Source organism: Brassica napus, chromosome C7, assembly GCF_020379485.1.
Source record: "Brassica napus cultivar Da-Ae chromosome C7, Da-Ae, whole genome shotgun sequence".
Lineage (NCBI taxonomy): Eukaryota > Viridiplantae > Streptophyta > Magnoliopsida > Brassicales > Brassicaceae > Brassica > Brassica napus.
Genome location: NC_063450.1, coordinates 5,290,401 through 5,315,836, shown reverse-complemented (window position 1 = coordinate 5,315,836; position 25,436 = coordinate 5,290,401). Strand labels below are relative to the sequence as shown.

Genomic DNA, 25,436 nt, shown 5'->3' with positions numbered 1-25,436 from the left:
TTTAATATTAATGAACAAGTAATATAGACCCGTCTAATACATTTTTGTTTTCATTTGAAATCCGTTTTAATAAAACTAAAATCTTATATATTAAAATATAAGTCACAACCTTGATTCATGTGTGATATTTAAAAAAAATGGACCATTACTAAAAAATCATATTTCATTTATTTCTTAATAAAATTTTGACATCATTACTAAATCACCTCATATATTATTGACTATAATAACTACTTTCCTATAAGATTGGAAGGAAGTCATTAATGTGTATTTTAATAACCTTGAACAAAACCAAACCATTTGGATTGATAAAACTTTTAACCAAATGGTTTGGAAATATATTTTGGTTTGGTTTAGATCGGTTTGAGTTTGGTTGGGTCGGTTCGGTTTGGTTTGGTTCAGTTTTTTTTTGTCCACCCTATTATTGGCTCATTTATAAGATATATAATGTTTTAATAGATAAGATTTATATATTGTTGTAAAGGCTTATTTAAATTTGTATATGTTTGAATTACATTACATATAAACTTATATTTTAATAATATATCTTCAATTGTAACTTATTAAAAACAATTATCAATGTTTTTTGTTTAAAATTCATTAGTTCATTTTATCATATGTTCTAATAACTAATACTAAATGCTTAAAGATTAGTGTATACGAATGTTTTTTAATTGTTAAAACTATCAAATAAAATTATCATATTAAATTGTTTATTATTTAAAAATTAAATTAAAAAATAAATGTAAATTTAATTTTGATAATAAGATGTTAAATATAAAATAATTTTAATTTTTAAGAAAGTATATATTAGTTCCCTAATAATTAAGTAGAAATCCAATAAGATATATTTATAATAAGAAGAAACAAATTAATTTAATAGAAAAAAAATGTAAACAACAAATTATTGGATTTGAAAAAATAATATAAACATTTAAAATATATACATAAAAGTGAAAACACCCGCGCGGTTGCGCAGATAAAGATCTAGTCTGTTCTATTAAAATAAAAGTCACAACTTCTATTCATGTGTGATTTTTTAAAATATGGACTTCACTAGAAAAAATCATATTTTATTTATTTCAAATTAACATTTTGGTATCATTAAGATATGACATCTTATATAATCAACACATATATATAACAACTTCACCTATAAAATTGTTTTAATACTATTTTTAATTATAAAAATCTATTGATAAAAAATCTAACAAAATCTTACTAAAAATTAAATATTTTTATATAATAATACATTAATTAATTTCGTAATTAAAAGTATAATATTATTTAAAAAAAAATAATTAAGATTTTATTATAAAAGAATTGTATGCTATTTTCATAAGTGTTCTATTTATAGCCTATATAATATTAAAATAGAAGTATGATATAAATTAAATATAAAAATTATGTTAAATTAATAAATTAACTTATTTATTTAAAAAAACATTTAAAAAATCATTTACCATTAAAACAGGTTAAAATTTGTAAAGCATGTATAAAATTTACTCATAATATCCTACTATATATTAAAATTGTAGATGCTAAAGTATATTTTTTGAAACAAAAAAAATGATCCTAAACAAATATTTGTTCTATAGTATAACTAACTAAATTTAAAAATATTTTGTAGGGAAACTGTAAAAACTTAAAATATATATTTTGAGTGGGGTTATCTATTTAATTATTTCAAGTTATGAATTTATTGTGTCCAAAAAGATGTTATCTTTTTATATAATAACAATTAATAATAAATTAAAATGTATATAACAAATCTTTATATATCAATAATGTCAAATAAAAAACATAGACACTAAACTTATAGAATTACATTATATATAACAATAAATTATAAATAATATATTTAAAAAAATTATATAAAATTATACGTTAATTATATGATTTTCTTATGTGAAAAATTGTCTTTCTGATCATCAACATAGCGGAGCTCGAACATGTCGTGATCAAAACCTCATTTTCATAAAAGCAAAGAATCATTTTCCTTGCAAAAAGCCTCCTCTCTTTCCCTTTCTTCTTCTCTCACGCAAACTTCGAGAAAGAAAAAACAATACTAATTCTACATTCACAAGACATGAGAGTCCCAGCTTCATCGAACAGTAACTCAGGAGGAAAGAATCTTGTTGTCTATGACGAGCCCACTTCCGTGCTCGGCCTCCGTAGAAGCCCAACTCCCACAACGGTGGAAGAGAAGCCACTCGTCTCGGCCGCGAGTGGTGGTGATAATCAATTTCCGTCAGACGATCACGCGATGCGTTCCATGGATTGGGATTCAATCATGAGAGAGTTAGAATTAGATGACGATTCTACCCCTAACTTGAAACCAAATTTTCCTCCGCCTGCCCATTTCGCCGTCGTTGATCCACCGCTTCCTGTCTTTCCCGATCAGCTTAATCCGGCGGAGTACGGGTATGACAGCAACAGCAACAACGGAGGAGGAGGAGGATTTGATATCATTGAAGATCTCATCCGAGTTGTAGACTGTGTCGACTCGGACGAGTTGCAGCACGCTCATGTGATATTGTCACGGCTCAATCAACGGCTGAGATCTCCTGCGGGTAGGCCGCTTCTGAGAGCAGCGTTTTACTTCAAGGAGGCTCTCGGTTCGCTTCTATCCGGTTCGAACCGGAATCAAAACCGGTTAACTTCATGGACCGAGATCGTCGAGAGAATCCGAGCAATCAAAGAATTCTCCGGTATATCTCCGATACCTCTCTTCTCTCACTTCACGGCGAATCAAGCAATCCTCGACTCTCTCCACCAATCTTCCTCGCCGTTCGCTCACATCGTCGACTTCGAGATCGGATTCGGCGGTCAGTACGCGTCGCTCATGAGAGAGATCGCCGACAAATCATCAGCAACCGGCGGATTTCTGAGAGTCACGGCGGTTGTACCGGAGGAATCCGCCGTGGAGACGCGTCTCGTCAAAGAGAATCTCGTTCAGTTCGCCGCCGATTTGAAAATCCGATTTCAGATTGATTTCGTTCTGATGCGAACGTTCGAGATGTTATCATTCAAAGCGATAAGATTCGTAGAAGGAGAAAGAACCGTCGTGTTGATTTCTCCGGTAATATTCCGCCGTTTAAACGGAATCTCCAGTTTCGTTAACGACTTACGGCGAGTTTCACCGAACGTCGTCGTTTTCGTCGACAGCGAAGGATGGAACGGAATATCCGGAGCTGGATCGTTTCAAAGAGAGTTTGTTAGTGGGTTCGAGTTCTACACGATGGTGTTGGAATCTCTCGACGCAGCCGCTCCGAGCGGAGATTTGGTGAAGAAGATCATAGAAGGGTTTGTGCTGCGGCCTAAAATCGCGGCGGCGGTTGAAGCGGCAGCGGTTAACAAGAGACAAGGTGGTGGAGAGATGACGTGGCGGGAGGCGTTTTGTGCGGCGGGGATGAGGATGGTTCCGTTAAGCCAGTTTGTTGATTTTCAAGCTGAGTGTTTAGTGGAGAAAGCGCAAGTCAGAGGGTTCCACGTGGCGAAACGACAGGGAGAGTTAGTGCTTTGTTGGCACGGGAGGCCTTTGGTCGCCACGTCAGCTTGGCGGTTTTAAAAAATGAACCGGGAGGTTGGGTATAGCGGTATAGAAGTATTTGGCTGGTTGGTTTATTATTATTTTGTATACATTAAAATAATCTCTGGTTTTAGGATGGAAATAAAATATTTATTTAAAAATACAATACATCTGCGTTAAATCGAAATTCCAATGTTCAAATATGTAAATCCAGTACTCGGTTTAGGTTCAAATTATTATTGGTTTATGATTAGGACCATCTCCCGTGGTTTCTCCATTTTTCTCTTCAAAACAAAATATTTTTTTATGACCAAAATAACACACATGGAATAAAATGACCAAAATAGATTTAATTCAAGAAAAAAGAAGAAATTACCTTTAATAAATTATACATTCAAATAAATTAGGCCATTTTAAAACAATCATTTTTAAAATACAATTATTTTATTCTCCAACAAATAATCAATCAAGCATGTTCTATGTTGTGTTAAGTTTGTATGTGTTTAAAATTATGTATTAGTTGTATTTTTAATATTACTGTTATTATTTTGTTTTATATATATCATTATTGAATCATATTTTCATATTTAATTATTTTTTTTAATTTTTATGATAATTATGTTTTAAAAAGTTTAATCAATATATATATATATATATATATATATTAGATAAAAGTTTTAAAAGTAATATTTTGTGTAACTATTTTGTTTATGCATAAAATAAAGTTTTGTAAACTGATTAGAGACTATTATATAAATAAAAAATCAATATCAAAATGAGTTTGTGAATAAAGCTTATTAAAAAAAATGCATTTTTATGTTTTCCTCATTTTGATGCATCATTGAAAATGCTCTAAAAAGTTGTTAACCGATATTACAATTTCTCCGTGTATAAAACAGCGTATTGATCGTGTGAGGTTTTGGTGCCTCTTGGGCCATCCGGGACTGGGCTGGTTAATGGGCTTCGACTTAAACCTGAAAGATAAAACAAGATGGGCTTAGTCTTGTGTAATAAGGAGTCCAAGTTCTAATAGGAAACAAGATCAGATGCATATGACGGTGGATTGATAAATCCTTCTCCAATTAGAACTAGCACAAATCAGGTTGTATAAATATAGGTCTCATCTCTTCCTTGTAAAAACACAGAAACATAAATACTCTCTAAAGCATAGAACACGCAACTAGTGCGAAGCTTGTAACGTTTTCGATTCATAGTGATATAGAGTTTGTCTCCGGTTTGGAGAGGACTCGCCCAACATATTGTTGTGTCGATTTACTTGTTACAAGAAGCAGCCAAGGTCGATTCTCTACAAGTGGTATCAGAGCTAAGGCTAACCTAGATCCAAGTACAGAGATTCGAAGGCAAGATTCAATAAAACAAAGCAAGCAGAATACTTATCTGGTGTGGTAAGAAGGTCTCAGCTCGTGGTTATTGAAGCTTGAAAGTCACGGCGCGTTACATCAACCTGAAAACAAAGAAACAAATAGTTTTCGGGTTAATAGAGAGATGGAAGCAACATCAAAGAAATTTGAAGTAGAGAAGTTCGATGGGAAGGGTGACTTTGGTCTATGGAAATACAAGATGCTATGTCAGTTAGAGATTTTTGGTTTGGGGTCTGTTCTTAAGGAGAAAGATCCTTCTACGGTGGTTGAAGGTGAAGAACAGAAGGATACTAAACTTGATCCTAAGGAGCAAGACAAGGAATTGCGTACCAAGAACCTGATCAGTGTCTGTCTATCTGATCTCATACTACACAAAGTCATGCACGAGACAACAGCATTAGCTATGTGGAAGGCTCTAGAAGCCGAGTATCAAACCAAGACGTTACCTAATCGAATCTACATGAAGCAAAGATATGCAGGTTTCAGAATGGATGAACATAAGTCTATTGAGGAAAATTTAGACGTGTTCCTGAAACTTGTGGCTGATCTAGCTAGTCTGGATATCAAAATTAGCGAAGAAGACCAAGCTATTCAGATTCTAACAAGCTTGCCTAAGTAGTATGAGTCTCTCGTGGATGCTCTCAAGTATGGTAGCGGGAAGGAGACTTTAACAGTCCGAGATGTTACAAGCTCTGCCTATTCTAAGGAAGTAGAATTAAGGGAGAAGGGACTTCTTAACAAGTCTAAAAATAACTCTGAGGGGCTGTTTGCTGGCGACAACAGAGGCAGAAGTGAGAAGAATAACGATAAGACTTGGAGAGCTAGATCTAAAAGCAATAACAGATCAAAATCAAGACCTAAGTTCTCTAAAGAATGTTAGACGTGTGGCAAGGAAGGACATTTTAAAAAGCAGTGTCCAGAAAGAAAGAAGCCATCAAATTCAGTCAACATAGCAGAAGAGAAGGAGGAACCATTAGTATTAGTGGCTAGCCAGCAAGCTACTAAAGACGAGTGGGTACTTGATTCTGGCTGTACATTCCATATCACTCCAAATAAAGATGTCTTATTTGATCTTGAAGACATAGAAGGAGGAAAGGTTTTGATGGGAAATAACACTATCAGCGAGATTAAAGGGATCGGGAAGATCAGGATCATGAATAATGATGGATCGAGCGTGATTCTCACTGATGTTCGTTACATGCCTACAATGGGCAGAAACCTTATCTCCTACGGTTTATTGGAGAAGATGGGATGCAGATACGAAGGCAAAGACTTCATGGTGCAGTTTTACAAAGGAGATCAGAAGGTTATTTCTGGAAAATACTGTGATGGTCTGTACTACTTACAAGGGACAGTATTGGATGGTGAAGCTGCAGTCGCAAGGCCTGATATCGATTTGACTAAAAGGTGGCACTCTAGGCTTGGACATATGAGTCTAAAGGGCATGAATATTCTAGTCAAGGAAGGATATTTAAACGCAAAGGATGTGAAGACGTTAGAGTTTTGCGAGAATTGCGTTCTGGGTAAAGCACACAAGCTAAGCTTTCCAAAAGGCAAGCACACGTCTAAGGAAGTCCTAGAGTACATCCATTCAGATTTATGGGGTTCACCTTCGGTGGTAGAGAGTCTCGGAGGATGTTTCTATTTTGTTACATTCATTGATGATTTTTCTAGGAAAGTTTGGATCTATTTCCTAAGATCAAAGAATGAAGTGTTTCAAAACTTCAAGGAATGGAAAACATGCGTAGAAACTGAGACAGGAAAGAAGGTGAAGTGTCTAAGGACGGATAACGGATTAGAGTTCTGCAATACACAGATGGACACATTGTGTAAGGAAGCAGGGATTAAAAGACACAGAACATGCGTCTATACTCCACAGCAAAACGGAGTATCAGAACGCATGAACCGTACTATTATGGAGAAGGTAAGATGTATGTTGACAGAGGCAGGCTTAGAGCAAAAGTTCTGGGCGGAAGCGGCTTCTACAGCTGTCTACTTAATCAACCGATCTCCTAGTACAGCTATTAACTTCAAACTACCGGCAGAGGTTTGGTCTGGAACCAAAACAGACTTAAATCATCTAAGGAAGTTCGGGTGTACAGCTTATGTTCACGTGACTCAGGCCAAAACCAGTCCAAGAGCGATGAAAGGAGTTTTCATGGGATATCCAGAGGGGACTAAAGGTTATCGAGTGTGGTTACCAGAAGAGCTAAGATGTACAGTGAGCAGAAATGTGATTTTCAATGAGGAAGAGATGTTTAAAGACATTAAGGGAGTCAGCGAGAAGAAAAGGAAAACAAAAAAGGTAATGTTCAATCCTGTGCTGATTCAAGGACCTTCAAACACAACTACAGACACTGAGACAGAGGATACAGTTCAAGGTGGAGCTTCTCCACCATCAGAAAACTCGGAACCTGAATCTTCAAGCTCAGAAAGAGAAGAAGAAGTTGTGGGAGCTCAACAGGAAAATCTAGACAACTACATTCTTGCTAGAGATAGAATCAGGAGAGAAGTAAAGAAACCTTCTAGGTTTGATGATTCAGATTGCGTGGCTTATGCTCTAGCTACAGCAGAAGAAATAAATAAGGATGAGCCTAAATCCTATTTGGAAGCAAGAAGGAGTAAGAACTGGAAGTTATGGAACGAGGGAATGCAAGAAGAGATGGATTCATTGGAGAAAAATCAGACTTGGAAGCTGGTTGAGAAACCAGAGAAAAAGAAGATTATTGGCAGCAAGTGGGTTTTCAAGCTGAAAGAAGGCATTCCTGGAATTGAGAAGCCGAGATACAAAGCTAGATTAGTAGCTAAAGGGTTTTCACAAGTTGAAGGGATCGACTACACAGAGGTGTTTGCACCAGTGGTGAAACACGTGTCGATTAGAATTATGTTGTCACTTGTTGCAAATTATGATCTAGATTTGGAACAACTAGACGTGAAAACGGCTTTCCTGTACGGAACGTTAGACGAGGAGATTTATATGGCACAGCCAGAAGGTTTCGTTGAGGAGGGAAAAGAAGATCAAGTTTGTCTCCTGTTGAAATCCCTTTACGGATTAAAACAGTCACCAAGACAGTGGAATAGGAGATTTGATAGTTTCATGAAGCAACAAGGCTTCGAAAGAAGTGCATATGATCCTTGTGTCTACATGAAAGGTTCAGATTTATCTCATATGGTTTATCTCTTGATCTATGTTGATGACATGCTCATAGCATCTAAGGATTCTAAAGAAATTAAAAGAATCAAAGATAGCTTGAAGAGAGAGTTTGAGATGAAGGACCTTGGAGCAGCTTCAAGAATACTTGGAATGGATATTATTAGAGACAGGAAGAAAGGAACTCTAAAACTATCGCAAGGGAAGTATCTACAGAAGGTGCTGGAAACTTTTAACATGGCAGAGAGCAAAGCTGTGGTTACTCCTATCGGACCACAATTTAAGCTTAAAAGTTTGACACAAAAGGAAGAGCACGAGGAAGCAAGGTTCATGAACGTGATTCCATACGCATCAGCCGTTGGAAGTTTAATGTATGCAATGGTGGGATCTAGACCAGACTTATGTTTCGCAGTAGGCTTAATCAGCCGTTATATGAGCAAGCCAGGAAGAATACACTGGGAAGCTGTTAAGTGGGTGATGAGATATCTTAAAGGAGCTCTAGATTCGGATCTATTGTTTACTAAAGGAGAAGAGTTCAAAGTACAAGGATTCTGTGACGCAGACTACGCAACCGATTTGGACAGAAGAAGATCTGTGACAGGATATGTGTTTCAAGTCGGAGGCAACACAATAAGCTGGAGATCAGGTCTCCAACATATTGTCGCACTATCAACGACAGAATCAGAATACATGGCATTAGCCGAAGCTTTTAAAGAAGCATTATGGCTTAAGGGGTTTGTTAGTGAATTGGGATTCAAGCAAGATGATGTGAGAGTGTTTTCAGATTCTCAAAGTGCTATACACTTAGCTAAGAATGGAGGATTCCATGAAAGGACTAAGCATATAGATACTAGACTACACTTTATGAGAGACGTAATTGAGGCTGGCGACGTTACGGTTCACAAGATTCACACATCTATCAACCCTGCAGATTTTCTAACTAAGTGTGTACCTGGACAGAAGTTCGAGACATGCTTGGAGATCCTCAAGGTTCTGCCTTAGTAGGTCTCGGTGGCTGCAAGTGACACAGCTGTCGAAGTGATCACCTCGCGGAAAGGCCACAAAATGTATCAGTTTCGAGAAAAGAAAACTGATGTTTTTCGACAGGGAGTTATAAAAGGCTTGGGATGAGTTCAAAAAAAAAAAAAAAAATTTTATTACCTTTGAAGAATGGTGACTGTAGACAGGAGTTGTCTACACAAGGAATCTGCAAAGTTAGTTCAAATACTAGTCAACCGAATGAATTTGCAGGATAATAAGCTTCAACAGAAGTTGAGACACCATTATAAAGAAGCAGAATCAGATGTCATACCTGAAGGATACGTGTGACTGTAGCAAGGAAACGTCTACAACAAAGCTGTGAATACAAGGTTATTAGTTCACAGATTCAAAGCTCTTAAAGGGATTGAAGAAACAACTCTGTTTGATTACCTAATGGAAGTGAAGTGGTGAAGAGACGTCAGCACCATAAGCTGTGGAAATTAAACAAGGAATAAGTTTAATTTTTTCAGCAAATGAATCTTTCATTACAGGTTTTCTTTAAGAGAGCATGAAGACACGGATGTCTACAGGAAGAAGAAAAAGTCAAAACAAAAGGAGTTACCTTTTGAAATTTGACGTGTCTGATTTGGTCCGTATGAAAGTCGTGTGGTGTAGGATTCACCGGAAGAACACGAAGACTCAAGGGATTTTTTATTGATTTCATCAAGGGACAAGCTGGAAAGAAATTGAAATCAAAGGTTAAGGTTTGGTCGATGTCTAAGGAAAAAGACATGAGAAGAGCAAACGGAACCTGGATTTTCAAGGGTGAAGGCGGTGAGAGCAATCGCCGGTGAAGACGAGCGGCGGTGAAGTCGGGATCTTGTCTTGGTCACGGGGAATCGAAGAAGAGAGAGGTTACAGCCGGAGCGAGATAAAGAGGAGCAAGGATCGGAGAGAAGCATGCATCTCCGGTGACGACGGCGTCGAGGAACAGACGATCGTCAGAGAAGACGAAGCGGTGAGCTCGTCGAAGCTTCTGGTCGCCAAAGAAGAAAAAGGAGAGAGACGGAGAAGTCGATGAGTGAGGCCAAAGAGTCAAGGTGGAGAATGTGAGGTTTTGGTGCCTCTTGGGCCATCCGGGACTGGGCTGGTTAATGGGCTTCGACTTAAACCTGAAAGATAAAACAAGATGGGCTTAGTCTTGTGTAATAAGGAGTCCAAGTTCTAATAGGAAACAAGATCAGATGCATATGACGGTGGATTGATAAATCCTTCTCCAATTAGAACTAGCACAAATCAGGTTGTATAAATATAGGTCTCATCTCTTCCTTGTAAAAACACAGAAACATAAATACTCTCTAAAGCATAGAACACGCAACTAGTGCGAAGCTTGTAACGTTTTCGATTCATAGTGATATAGAGTTTGTCTCCGGTTTGGAGAGGACTCGCCCAACATATTGTTGTGTCGATTTACTTGTTACAAGAAGCAGCCAAGGTCGATTCTCTACAGATCGTTCTTTAGGTGTTAATTAGCGTTAAATGTCTATATATGTAACTTGAAATAACTCGGTTAATAGAGAGATGGAGATTGACTGAGAGAATGATCTGAGATAGAGTGTTCAGCTTGTAGTGATAGCTGTTTGTTATTCAGTTCTGATATTATCTGACTGACTTCTATATTCATTCCTTGTTCAGCAGTGACCTTCTCTCTATTTATTATTATCAGTCTACATCTACTTCTTCAACGCGCTAGAAAAATGGTAGCTTAGCTTTTGATGTTTGTCGCCACTATCTTCTCTAAGAATGTTCTTTTTAATTCAATAATGTGTTACAATTCTGAAATATTTTAATGCGACACTTTGTATAGATGGAAGAAAGCCAGAGTGTTTCATTTTTTCGAAGTCGTTCCATTTTTGCTCTTTCTTTTTGCTGATTGAGTTACGACGAGTCATGTAATTGTCAAACAGCATAGAATAATTTCATGTACTAAGTCGGAGTGTGGAAAAGAGAAACACACAACTTCTCTACCAAGGAAATGAGGTGTAGAACAACAACAACAATTTGGAGATGAGTCACGTTTCAGCCATTTTTATGGAACCTGTGGGTTGAACAACGTTAAACAAAGCCAAAGATTTGTGACGGAAACACATACTTACTGTACTATCTTTCGTCATTACATGTGATGTAAGTGTCGAGTAGAAAGACTAGAAGCAGGACCGAGCCTCTAGAGAGTGGATTGAAACATTTCAAAGGATTCCCTCTTTATGGAACCCCTAGTTCTTAAAAATATGTTTGATTATATATATTTTTATTTGTGAAATATATAAAATATAAAATAAAATGTATAGATAAAAAAAAAATTTGTTTGTAAGCATACTTTAAAAGCTGGATGAATTTTAAATTATTATAATTTAATAAAATTTAAATTATAAGAGAAATAACTATTAAAATAAAATGTAGGTTTATAAGTTATAAATATATGGACTCAATTGAAAATATTTTTGTTTCGAATAGGGACCTGAAATCTCAGGCTCCACTTTAATTAGAAGTGGATAGATCATGGATGGACCGAACCGAACTGAAACTAAAAATCGAACTCTTTGAACAAAAGTAATAATGTGATAATGTTACTAACTACTAACTACAAATCTTTGGTCTACAAATCTTTGGTCGAATAGCCTATGCAGGTATATGATATAGATTTATAATTGTTTTTCTTATGTATTCTACGTACGAAACGATCGAGGCAAGTGAATGCATCACGTGTATTTTGGTTCCACACCACTATATAATAATAAGGGTTGAAGAAGTAAGCAGCCATATGCAAAGGAAAATCCAAACTTCCTTTCATTTTTTCGTCAATAATCTTGAATATAGGTTGATAGTTCTTCTCCAAATGGTCAGTAGCTTCTTTAATAGACTTCTTAGCTTCCAAAAACTCACCATAAACAAACTCAAGAAATGGTATCTTCTCTCCATCAGCCAACTGAAGAACCTTCACCATAAGGCTGAATACTTTCAAAATAACCATGATACTATTCCAAAACATATAACTCATCACAGTATCAGATGCAGTCTTACCTTCACAGACTTGAAATGCTTACAATCATGCCACTCATCACTGTTGAATATATTCTTTAGTTGCCACTTCTTCTCATAATTACTTTGTAGTGTGAGGAAGCATGTTGCAAACCTTGTTGCTCATGTCCTCACAATATCCTTCTTCTTTGTATATGTTCTCATCATTGACAAGTGGCTTAACACGACAAAACATGTGAGTATATCAAAGGTGAGTATATCAAAGGATGCTTCCAAAGAAAAAGGTGAGTATATCAAAGGATGCTTCCAATTTTCAAAAGCAGGTACTTTGAAATTGCAGATTTTCTACGTGCAAAAAATGGTCCAAGACTCTCATACGCATGGAGGAGCATTCAATTTGGGAAAGAATTATTGAGCCAGAGATTAAGGAAGCATGTCGGTAACAGCAGGACCGTGTCAGTATGGATTGATCGATGGATTAAAGGAGATGTCAGAAGAACGCCCCTCATGAAGATCATTTTTGTCGATCTTGAGCTCAAGGTCTGTGACCTTATAGATTTTCAAAACAAACGATAGAACCTGGATAAACTTCAGGAGTTGTTCTATGAGGAAGATCATAGCAGAATTTTGGCCATGAAAACTGTATTTGATCAGGAGGATTATTAGGTGTGTTGCACAACAGACATGGCTGCTATTCTGTGAAATTCGGATACTGGTTTATCAACAGCTTAGTAAGAAGAGAGGAAATCAGAGAAGCTGAAGCTCGTCCGTCTTTAAATGAGTTGAAAGTTGAGGTCTGGAAAATTCCAACTGCTCCAAAGATTAAAACCTTCATTTGGAGAGCTGTGAGTAATGCAATCCCGGCAGGACCGTGTCAGTATGGATTGATCGATGGATTGAAGGAGATGTCAGAAGAGCGCCCCTCATGAAGAACATTTTTGTGGATCTTGAGCTCAAGGTCTGTGACCTTATAGATTTTCAAAACAAACGATGGAACCTGGATAAACTTCAGGAGTTGTTCTATGAGGAAGATCGTAGCAGAATTTTGGCCATGAAAACTGTATTTGATCAGGAGGATTATTGGGTGTGTTTCACAACAGACATGGCTGCTATTCTGTGAAATTCGGATACTGGTTTATCAACAGCTTAGTAAGAAGAGAGGAAATCAGAGAAGCTGAAGCTCGTCCGTCTTTAAATGAGTTGAAAGTTGAAGTCTGGAAAATTCCAACTGCTCCGAAGATTAAAACCTTCATTTGGAGAGCTGTGAGTAATGCAATCCCGGTGGGGGAACTCCTAGTGAAGCGTGGAATTAAAATGGACCCGGTAGCATGTGGTTTCCAAGGTGAATCCACAACCATATCATATTTCAATGCTCTGTTGCAAGACAAGTATGGGCGCTGGACAATGTACCGTATCCAGAAAGTGGGTTTGATAAGGTATCCCATTACTCTAACTTTCATATGCTGATGGTGATGATGAAGATGAAGAATGGTAATATTCCCGAGAAAGTGAGAAATGTAATACCATGGATAGTTTGGTACCTGTGGAAGTTTAGAAATGGTGTTATCTTTGAGGCAAGGAGCAAGACAACCTTGGAGGTGGTGGTAAAGGCAATGGATGAAGCTGAGTTTTGGTTGATGGCGCAGAAAAATGATGAAATGAAGGAAAAGGAAAAACATGAGGCAGTGGTGGTTGTAAAGAAGTCATGGTCAGGTCCCCCACGAGGTTGGATGAAAAGGAATATTGGAGTTGATTGGAACAAAGCTCAAGCAAAAAATGGTGCAGCATGGGTAGTTAGAGATGAAAGGGGAAAGGTACGGTTTCATAGCAGAAGGGCTTTCTTCAATACTAGATCATTGGAAGAAGCCAAGTTTCAAGCGCTCATATGGTCGCTGGAAAGCTTTCATTTTCACCATCTTAATAGAATTATTATTGCCATTGATGATTTAACTCTTTCAAATGTTGTTTTAAGACCGAGAGCTTGGCCGAACTTCAAATACCAACATGCGGAGATAATGAAGAGGTTGGAAAAGATAGAATGGTGGAGGATTTTGAGAGAAGATAGGTCAACAAACAGAGGATCTTTCATCATAGCACAAAGTGTTCTCAAAGGTGGCTACAAGCAGTCTTACGTAGCTATGGGTGCTCCTTTTTGGCTTCGGGAACTCTTTGAGAATGAAGAAAAACTTTCCTCTGTGGGTGTTGAGACCTGATGGTCAAGTGTGAGGCGTTTTTTGGGCTGGGTTCAAAGCTTGTGAAGATTGAACTTTGGTGATTTGGCTTAATTTTTTGGGTATAGTTTATCATGCTCTGTGATAGCTAGTTGATAATAGTTAACATCTTGGATGTAAGCTTGTTTGTATCCAAAACTTTATAGCTCGTTTGAGCAAGGAAATAAAATTAACAGATGACCAAAAAAAAAATCAAAGGATGCTTCCAAAGATTTTTTTTTTTTTTTTTTGTCGTGTGCAGCTAATCAGTCAGGACCATTTCTTTAACATGGCTTCACACGACAATTCTTTTTCTTGTCAGCTTATAGTTTCACATGACAAAATTTAAAACTTCTAAAGTGAACCTAACAAATAAATAAATAAATCAGTACATGTCCACTTCCATTCAAGTAAATCCTACAAATTATTAACTCAACATTTAGCAAAATCAAACTCCATTAACCCTTAAAAAAACTTCTCAATTGAACTATAAAATCTGAAAAGTCCACAGTTCGAGTAAAAGCTTGAATAACTAAAGAAGTGAATGGTTTAAAGTTTATTACCTTGAATCCGGTACAAGAAGAATTTGCAACAAGTGGACAATCTTGATTCACGGTGAATTGCTTTGGATTCACTGGATTGAGGAAGAGCAATTGACACTAGAGTTAACAGAAATCCCCAATTCTACTATCGGAAAAGATCGATAATGGTTTGAACCTTTTTATTATTAATAGTTTTTTAGTGGGGCAAATTGTGTACAAAAATAATATGGTCAATTTTTTTAGTCTAAAAATTTTACTTATTCTACGTCCGCATAATGTTAAAATACGGACTAAGCGGGCATAACCTGGTCTAGAGTATAATGCAACTGTATTGGTTCACTAGCCAGGATGAACCTGCGTTTAGCGATTATGCGGCTATCGGCCGCGTTTTCGACTAGGGCTATGTATATTTCCTATGTTCTTATGAACAGGAGTATATCATATTTATTAGTTATGGGTTAGGTACAATCACATAAATTAAACCGAACATATATTTTGTTTGAGCTACTTAATCTAGATGGTTAACTGTGATATATGTTTGTTTCCATTTGTTATCGTTTTGAAAATATCATCTAAACGTACAAGATAAAAGTATCAAGATAATGTAAAATTTAATTAATATACCAGAAAAGATGACCGACTTTCAACACATCAATCCATGATATCTTGACACATATCATTCTATACTCCAATGAATATAGTGAACCTGACTTCAACTTTGAAAAGTACCCGTAGACCCTGCTTCTTTAAACTTTAATATCAATCCGTATTTCCTAAAATTGCACCAATCGCGTTCTTTTTATCACTTCTCGATTCCACTTTTTGTTAAGAATAAATTGCAAACTTTGGACACATATATACGCACATAACATATCCCTATATATACACATGTCGTCAGTTTCTTCATGGTTAATTTGACAGAATCTGAACTTTATGCAACCATTTAGCTCACACACTTGAGAGACACCAAGCAGGTACAAAACCTTGATCTGCTGAGGAGATAAGGGACATGGGACAATTAGAACCATGAATGCTAAGTTGCTGTTTCTTAGAACACCCATATCAATAACAATATCTCAAAGATTTCTAACAGTGATTAATTATAATAAACATATTAATCACAGGTGTTTTGAGTATCTTAACTTGTAAGAAAAATACCCATTATTTTTTTTTCACTTAGCCAATTTGAGAGATATTCTCAAAGAAAATGTTCCCACTACAAGAAAACATAAGCTTAGTGAGGACGGTTTTCCTCGTGAGTTCGTCGTAAAAGAGGTTTTACGAGGAATTAGCGAGGAAACACGTTTTCTCGGTACTCGTCCGTCGTAACACATATTTCTTCGCCAATTCGTCGTAACTTAGCGAGAAAAATATTTCGTCGTAAAGACGAAGTACATCATTTCGTCGTAAAGACCACGTAAATATTCCACGTAAGGAGGTCACTATATTTCCTCGTAAATACCTCGAAACGTGTTCCTCGTAAACTACACGTAAATACCTCGCAAGTGTTCCCTCGCAAAATACACGTAACTACCACGAAAGTATTTCCTCGTAAAATTCTCGTTTATCTTTCCTCGTCATTTCCTCATAAATGTTTCCTCGTAAAATACTCATTTATTTTTTCTCGTCATTTCCTCGTAAAGTTTCCACGTAAATAGGTCGTAAATTAGCTACGAATTTACTTCGTTTTTTTATTTTACAGAATAAAAAAATATAATTAAAAAAATAATTAAAATTATTTAATTTATTAATAAAATTATAATTTAAAATAAAAATCAAATCAATATGAAAATATTTTATATATAAATATGTTTTGAATTTATAATACAACAACCGGAAAAAAAAGAACTAAGGGTCGTTCATCGCCTGGTAGAATTCCCCACTCCTCCTCGCAACATCCGCCTCGTTATGTGTGTCGGATGACTCGCCTGGAATGGGATGTTGTTGTCGCATGTTCCTCAACATGGACTCCCATTCCGGATTTGTGGCCGCTATAACATCCAAGAAGCCCTCGACTCCACCCATACGAGCTTTTTTCGAGGCCAATTCGTTACGCAGCTCAGTGACTTCATCATCCCGTCGCTGACCATAAGACGATGTCGCTCTCGGAACATCGTTGACGGAACCAATCCTCAACGTCCGTCCTTTTTTTTAGGGACAACCTTAAAAAAAAAAAAAATATTGTTACTAAAAATTTAAAGTTAAATTAAATGAATAATAAAAAATTAAAATTTTAGAAAATTTACCTCCTCGTAAATCTTATCCACTTCAAGTGTGGATAAGGTGACGGGTAATCCGTCGGTAGACTGCTGGGTCTGGCGGTCTTCAACCCGAGCAACCACGTCGTTGTAGATTTGCTCGGACTTGCCATCTACAAATACGCCCGCCTTGTTCTTGTGGGTCCTCTCCTAAAGTTCCATAAGAGACGGGAGATGTCCCATCTCTTTGGCATAAAAAACATTTAAGAAAGTTAGAATAAAAATATATATATTAAAAATTTTATTTAATAAAATATTTAATTACCATTTCCATACGGACACTGGCGTGGGGTTTTTGGCCCGTAGTGTGAAGCATCGGCCCGTTCCCGTGCTCATCGACCGTGTTACGGGAGTTAGAGCAAGACTGGGCAATTCTAATGGAATCAGGAAGACGCCAATAACGGATGAGGCCATCCCACACATCCGTGGTGAGCTCAGCGGGTTTTCCACGCTCATACCCCTTCACGATCGAGTCACCCTTCCAGTTGGAGACCGTGTCCAACAAGCGAACTTTCGCCTTCGCGTAAAACGCTTTCCTCACCCTCTCAGTGACCCCCAAGGCCCAATGATATTTTTGATGTGAAAAAAATTAAATAAATAATTAGTTTTTTTAAAAGAAATATATATAAATCATGAAAAAATTAAAGTATATATAATTAATTAATAGAAACTTACAGCGTAAATTTTGAACCACGTCTTTCTGACGTAGTGAGGCGTCTTACTCCAGTTCGGATGTGGCATGGAGAAGTAACCTTTGATCGTGTCGGTTACGTCCGATGCAAGACATCCGTCAACCCCCCACCTGGAAAAAAACAAATTTAAAATATAAATTATATTTTAATGTTATAAAAGAATTTTAAACGAATTAAAAAAAAAATTAATGTAACATACCACAAAGTTCCGTCCGGTCGGTCGGGGTCGATGACTGGTAAACCGTCTCTGCCTGGCAGACGGAGAATGTCCTCGACAGTGTACTGCGAGTAAGGAGCACTCGGAGGCACCATCAAATCGGGATGAACATCGGCGGGCATCGGAGGAGGCATAGGAGGAGGCATCGTCAGAGGTGCCATCGGAGGAGGCACAGGAGGAACCGATGGTGCACTAGAAGAAGGCGACCAAGAGACTCTCTGAGAAGACTGAGTCTCGGAGATAGTCTCCGGACCCGAAGAACCGGGAGCTGAAGAAGACGACGGGTCTAAATGACTACCAGGCTCACCGAACATCTGTCTGTAATGGGGAGTAAGTTTGTTCCTTCGAATCGTCTGGAAAAAAAATTTAATTTTTAAAATTAACATCAACAGTATAATTCCCTACATTATCCACCTAATCAACACTAATTAACATAAAACCCGTAAACCTATCTAAATTCCCTATACTAACCACCTAATCTATCCTAAACTAATCAAATTAGAGAGGAATTTGAGAGACTTACCATTGCTACGAAATAGAAAGGAAGTGGAGAGGAAGTAGAGAGGAAAGAAAGAGTGAGCGCTCGGGAGTATATATAAGATTACTTATCCTCGTTATTTTCTCGTAAAGTTACGAGGAATTACAAAGGCCTGTGTTTAGCTTTACGAGGAATTACAAAGGCCCGTGTTTTATTGTACGAGGAAGTAGCGAGGAATTACAAAGGCCCGTGTTTAGGTTTACGAGTTTTTTACGACTAAGTTTACGTGGAATTTACGAGTCAACATTTTACGAGGAATTAGCGAGCCCCGCTTTTCTATAAATACCCGCAACTTTCCTTCTCAAACCACACACAAACTCACAAATCACACACAAACTCACAAATCTCACAAATCACACCCTATCTCAAATCACACAACTCAGCAAAATACTTTTAAAATTAGAAATATTTGAAAAAAAAGGAAGAGAAGAAAGATATTGGAACACATGTGGGCTAGACTTACGAAAGTCTCGCCACATGTGATTCCATTATCTTTCTTCTCTTCTCTTCTTTTTTTCTAGTTTTTATTCTACGAGGAATTAGCAAGGCCAGCTTTCTTTTTTTTGGTTACGAGGTATTTACGACGATTTGCGCTTACGTGGAATTAACGAGCCCCGCGTTCTTTATTTTTATATTTCGTCGTTATTTCCTCGTTGACTTACGAGTGCTTTACGACGATTTCTTCTTACGTGGAATTAACGAGTCTCGCGTTTTTTTTTAATATTTCGTCGTTATATCCACGTTTATTTACGAGGAATTAACGAGTATTATGTTTAAATCCCTAAAATCTGAAACCCCAAACCCCATCTTCCTTATCTTCTACTTCATATATTCCAAACCCCAAACCCATCTACCCTTTAAACTCAATATATTCTTTCACCTCAATCTATTCTTTCCATTCCAAACCTCATTCCTTAACTTATTATCTCAATATCTTATTTACAAAACAAACTCCCACATTACCTTACACAAAATCAAATACATCAATCCGATACATCGACATTCTCGTCATCACTAGAAACATCATCATTTTCATTAAACTCGACTTCAACAGCTTCCTCTGTGGCATCGTCGGTAAGATCTTCGTACTCGTGATTATGCGGATCAATGAGAAGGATGTCATCAATTTCTTGTTCAGGTTCCTCGACTTCATTTATCTGTTCTTCTTGCAAAGGTGGTTCTTCTCCATTGATGATTCGTCCTAGAGGTGTAACTTTGATCACAGCTAACCAATTTATACCCGAATCTCTCATCTGAGGGTATGGAAGGAAGCTAACTTGGTCTGCTTGTGAAGATAAGATGAAAGGCTCGAATTTGTTGTACCTTCGTCCACCGTTGACAGCAACTACACCGAATTTGTTAAACCGAACACCTCTGTTGACGACGGGGTCGAACCATTCACATTTGAAGAGGACGCATTTCAGCTTCAATATCCCTGGGAATTCGACTTTAATAATCTCCGTCAAGGTCCCGTAGAAATCTGTTTCCCCTTTCACACATATTCCATAATTACTGGTCGCCCGCTGTCTACCATACTCATATGTGTGAAAAGTATAGCCTCGTGTGAAATACATCTGTGATGTGGTGACCTTTACAAGTGAAGATTGAATTACTTCGTGTAACCACTTAGGATAATCTGCATCGTCGTCATAATCAACCTGCAAAAATAAAGAGAACGTTGAAATACAGATCATGTATGAAAAAAGAGTTTGAGTTAATTAATACCTGATTCCTCAACCACTTAATAAAGTGTTGATCTTTCCTTTTGTCTACGTCACTTGTGGATATACCAGGAAATGTTTCTTCGACTTGAGAAACAAATAGGCTGTAAAATCACATTTTATATGAATGAATCTCTCGCAATTATATAATTTATACTTATATGTGTTTAGAAGTGTCCATATATGTTACCTTTCAAAATAACGCATCAATGGATCCTCGCAATTGAGTAGAATATAGGTGTGTGCACTATGAGTGTCTTGTTCACTCGACCACCAAACCTCTTTTGACTTCCCTCTGAGTCGCCCAATCTGGCTAAAGAGATCTGGAACACCAGCAACTGCATATGTTGGGGCAACACCACCATCATCATATCTTCTTGGAGATCTTCTCCGGGTACGTACTTTTGACGCAAAGTAGTACGATGTGAAGTGAGAAACTTCTTCCGTCAAAATTCCAGCAATTATAGAACCTTCAACTTTGGCGAGGTTCCTTGCTTTTCCCTTCAAATATTTCATTGCTCGCTCATACTGATACATCCATCCGTAATGTACAGGTCCACGAAGCAATGCCTCATATGGGAGGTGGACAGCTAGATGCTCCATGACGTCAAAAAATCCGGGAGGAAATATCTTCTCCAAGTTGCACAATAAGATGAGAATGTTCTCCTGAAGCTGTTCCACAACTTCTTCTTTAAGAGTGCGTGTGCTCAGATCCCTGAAAAATGTTCCAATGCCTTTTATATTCCAAAAACAATTAAACGCATTGTTAGTCATATATTATTTTGCAAACTAAACCGTTATAAAATTATTGCGCTATAAAACACTACATGCAAGTGTTTCATGTACGTTTGTTGGAAGTAGCTCCGCAAATGCAAAGGGCAGTAGTCGTTGCATAAAGACATGAAAATCATGACTCTTCATCCCAGAGAACTTTTGACCATTTTCAACACATCTAAAGAGATTTGAAACATACCCATCGGGGAACTTCACTTCTGATGCCACCCAGTTGAACAACACCGACTTTTTTTCCGAAGACAATCTGAATATCGGAACAGGAACTTGTCCATTGCTTTTTATATGTAACTCGCTTCTTGAGCAAATATCCGGCAAGTCCAACCTTGATTTTATGTTGTCTTTTGTCTTCCCTGGGACATTCAATATTGTATTCATGATGTTCTCAAAGAAATTCTTCTCTATATGCATCACATCGAGGTTGTGGCGCAGAAGAAGATCCTTCCAATATGACAACTCCCAAAATATACTCTTCTTGTGCCAGTTGTGATTAACACCGTAAGAATCAGGCATATTACGAGGGACATGCCAATTACCAACCCAACGAACTGTTTCGTTAGCTCCGTAGTAGTCGATTTGCGCTTCAATTTGTTCTCCAGTTAGATATGGAGGAGGAGTGTCTCTCACAACCCTTTTGTGCCTAAACAAATTCTTGTTTCTTCGGTACGGATGGCCAATGGGAAGAAATCGATGGTGACAATCAAACCAACTTGTCTTCCTACCATTCTTCAGTTGAAACGCATCTGTCGTTCCATTACAATATGGACAAGCTAATCTCCCATGTGTAGTCCATCCAGACAACATCCCATAGGCAGGAAAGTCACTTATGGTCCACAAAAGCATCGCTCGCATCGTAAAATTCGTCTTCATTGAACAGTCATACGTCCTCACCCCTGTTGACCACAAATCCTTCAACTATTTTATCAGTGGTTGTAGGAAAACATCCAGGGACCTTTGTGGATGGTTCGGACCAGGTATTAATATGGTCAAGAATAGCAACTCCCGTTGCATGCACATCTCCGGTGGTAGGTTGTATGGCGTAAGAAAGACTGGCCACAATGAATATTGTCTCCCTGACATTCCGTACGGACTAAATCCATCTGTGCATAATCCGAGATACACATTTCGGCTATTGCTAGTGAAATCCGGATGTACTTTGTTAAAATGTTTCCAGGCTCTTGCATCTGATGGATGAGTCTCTGAGTATGTTCGGCATGGCTCATCTTTCCAGCTGTCTGCTCTGATTGGTACAATCTTTTCAATCTGTTTGTAATTGGTAGGTACCACATCCTTTGGTACGGTACCATATTACGTCCCCGTCCTTGCGGCTTGAATCGTGGCTTCTTGCAGAATCGACATTCTTCTAACTTCTCATCTTCTCCCCAGCAGATCATGCAGTTGTCGATGCAAACATCTATCATCTCCGAATGCAACCCAAGACTATAAACCAGTTTCTGAATCTCATAATAAGAATCAGCATACACATTGTCTTCCGGCAAATACTCTTTAAACAAGTCTGCTCATTCGTTCATGCAACTTTCAGATAGATTGTGATCAGTTTTAATATTCATCATTCTAGCAGCCAACGACAAATTAGAGAGACCTTCTCTACAACCACTGTAAAGTGGTTGATTTGCCGTGTTTAACATTTCGTAAAACTTTTTTGCATCTATATTAGGTTCTTCGTCTTCATCATGAGCTACGAATGCATCAGCTACCATATCATGAACCTCATCATAATCTACAATCTCCTCCTAATTGTAACTATGTTCATTATGCAAATGATGATCAACCGGTTCTTCCTGAAAATTGCTATTACTACTACTAGCTTCATTCTGATCATAATTATAACCTTCTCCATGTTGAACCCAGATATAGTAATTTGACGTGAAACCTCTATTTATTAAATGCTTCCAAACATTTTCACGGTTTGCCAATTTCGAATTGTTGCATTTCCGACAAGGACAGAACATCTTACCACTTTCTTGGGTGAGCGGTGTTGAATCTGCTTGATGCATAAATGTCTCCAGCCCCGCAAGGTATTCTTTCGTCACTCTCTCGTTAGCATCTCTATGCATATACATCCACTTCCACAACTCGAAAATATTCCCGGAGCCAGCCATTTTTTTTTCTTTCACTTTTTTTTTTGTTGGTGTGTTTAAAATGATGTTCAAACAACCCTATTTATAGAAAATTTTCGAATCTGGTAGTTGTAATTTTCCTACGAATTTACCACGAAAATTAGTTAGCTGGCCGAAAAAAAAACGTGTGACAAACAAAGTTGGTGGATTCAAAATTTCGTCGCTAAGTAGACGTAAATTATTTCCTCGTAAAGACCACGCTAAGTTTACGTGGAATGTACGACGATATACGATTTCCTCGTAAAAGCCACATCACTTTACATCGACTTTACGACGAAACTGTTTCGTCGTTATTTTACGAGGAAATAACGCTGATTTTATTTTTCCTCGTAATTTTCTCGTAAAGTCGACGTAAATTAACGAGGAAAAATATTCCTCGTTAATTTTCCTCGTTAAGCTTGTGTTTTCTTGTAGTGTCCTTTTTAATTGTTCTTAGGTTTACAGTTTAGCTTGGTATGAAAAAAACTAGTGACAAGGTTCTATATATTATATTTATGCATGTTTCTAGACATGGACAGACGTCATATATTATCCGAATCTTTTTGATTCAAATAAGAAACTGATAATAGTAAGATATGAATAGCAAGATATATAAAAGATTCGAGCTTCTCTCTCTTCTTCGTTTTCTCTCTAGGATCCTTCACGAAGAAGAGATCGAGATAAAGCTCCTTTGATTGTCGCCGGTCTCTTTTGGCGACTCTGCCTCTGGTATACTCGGTCAGTTCGACGAGTATAGCCGGCTTTTGTTTCCGGTGGCTTGCGGTCTCTTCGACGGAGCTGTCCGGCTTTTGACTCCGCGTCGCGTTATTCTCGATGGCGACGGCAGCTTTACTCCGGGGTTCTCCCGGTTTCGTTGATCGATGTTTCCCATTCTTCTTTGTCCAATCGCCTGTCTTTCCTCAGCCTCGATGTCATCGCTTCCTCTCCTCCTCGCGAGTCGGTTCATCTTCGAGCTTCCACCTATCATTAAAGGTGACAGTTTTTCTAGCAGGAAGATTGACGGTGGTGGGATCGATTGTAGGCGATTAGTTCTTCTGGAAACATAGATCCGGTGTGCGACTTGAACAAGCGTAAAGATGGTTCCTTAGTGTGTTGTTCTTCATCGGTAAGGTTCTGCTTGACGGCGGAGTTTCGTCGAGTCTCCCCACCGGTGGAAGGCGGTCCGATCTCTCCTTGACGCGTGTTTCAGGACGCCGGGCGTTTGTCCACGTGGTGGGACGTGTGGATGCCTTTCTCAACGGGTTTCCTCTTTCTGGGCTTACGGCCCAAAGAGTTTGTTATGTTTAGACCTGTAGTTTGAGCCTTTGTTTGTTTGTTATGTTGGGCTTGGTCCGGTTTGAACCATGACCCGTTTAATAAAGTTTCAGTGAAAAAAAAAAAGAATAGCAAGATATATTCTAGCTAGAGTCAATATTGGACCGTCCTAGAGTCCTAAGCTATCCAATTTTGTGGTCACATGAGGTGAACCCACATTTATTTATTACCTAATTGAGTTCCATTTTATCCGAATATCTTTTCTAAATTTTGGCAAATATTATCTTCGACCCTTAAAATATTAAAGTTTTTATCGTCGTTTTGTTTTTGTTTGTATATGATATGCGAATGCGATACCTTTAGCCGTTAGTTTTCTAAGTCATGCCACTAAATGTGGTAGATGATGATTAAAACGTTCTTAAAGAAAACCCATTATCTATACAGGTTCTATTATATATTATATTACGTTGTATAATTATTGGTGTTATTAATAAGGTTTTTCTATTGAAAATTAAGTATTAGTTTTTCTTATAAATATATATGTCCGTATTCCTTTCTTTTTATTATTATGACAACCAGTGTCCGTATTCTTGTTAAGAAATTATCTAACGTACTTGTTTATCTCATAGGATTTGTAGATATAACTCTTTTTTACCAAGTTTTCTTAGTAAATATTAAATTTGTCAATCAAGTCGTGCACTGCAGAAACAAAATAAAATCCTCCTAATCAATAATTATTTTTCTTGAAACAATAATTCTTTTTTTTCGAAACACAATAATTCATATCATGCGACTAAACAATAATGAGCAACGCAATCTTCAAAAAAAAAGAAAAAAAAGCAACGCAATCTTCACTACTTAGTTAAATTTATCACGTATCTATAATACTTATATACAGAACTATAATGCATTAATTGACAACAAACTATTTATTGTTTTCAAGTGCTCGTAACCATCATCAAATATGTCGTCATACAGTTTTAATG

The 25,436-nt window shown here is 37.4% G+C and overlaps 1 protein-coding gene across 1 annotated transcript; it reads left to right on the top strand.

Moving 5' to 3' along the window:
* The first annotated feature begins 1,934 nt into the window (after positions 1–1,934).
* LOC106389684 (scarecrow-like protein 15) lies at positions 1,935–3,698 on the top strand. Its single transcript, XM_013830007.3, has one exon. It carries the CDS (start codon positions 2,090–2,092, stop codon positions 3,569–3,571), a length of 1,482 nt encoding a protein of 493 aa, XP_013685461.2. The 5' UTR covers positions 1,935–2,089; the 3' UTR covers positions 3,572–3,698.
* Positions 3,699–25,436: the final 21,738 nt, after the last annotated feature.

Coding starts and splice junctions, on each gene's coding strand:
- LOC106389684 (XM_013830007.3), top strand. CDS start 2,090: ATGAGAGTCCCAGCTTCATCGAACAGTAACTCAGGAGGAAAGAATCTT.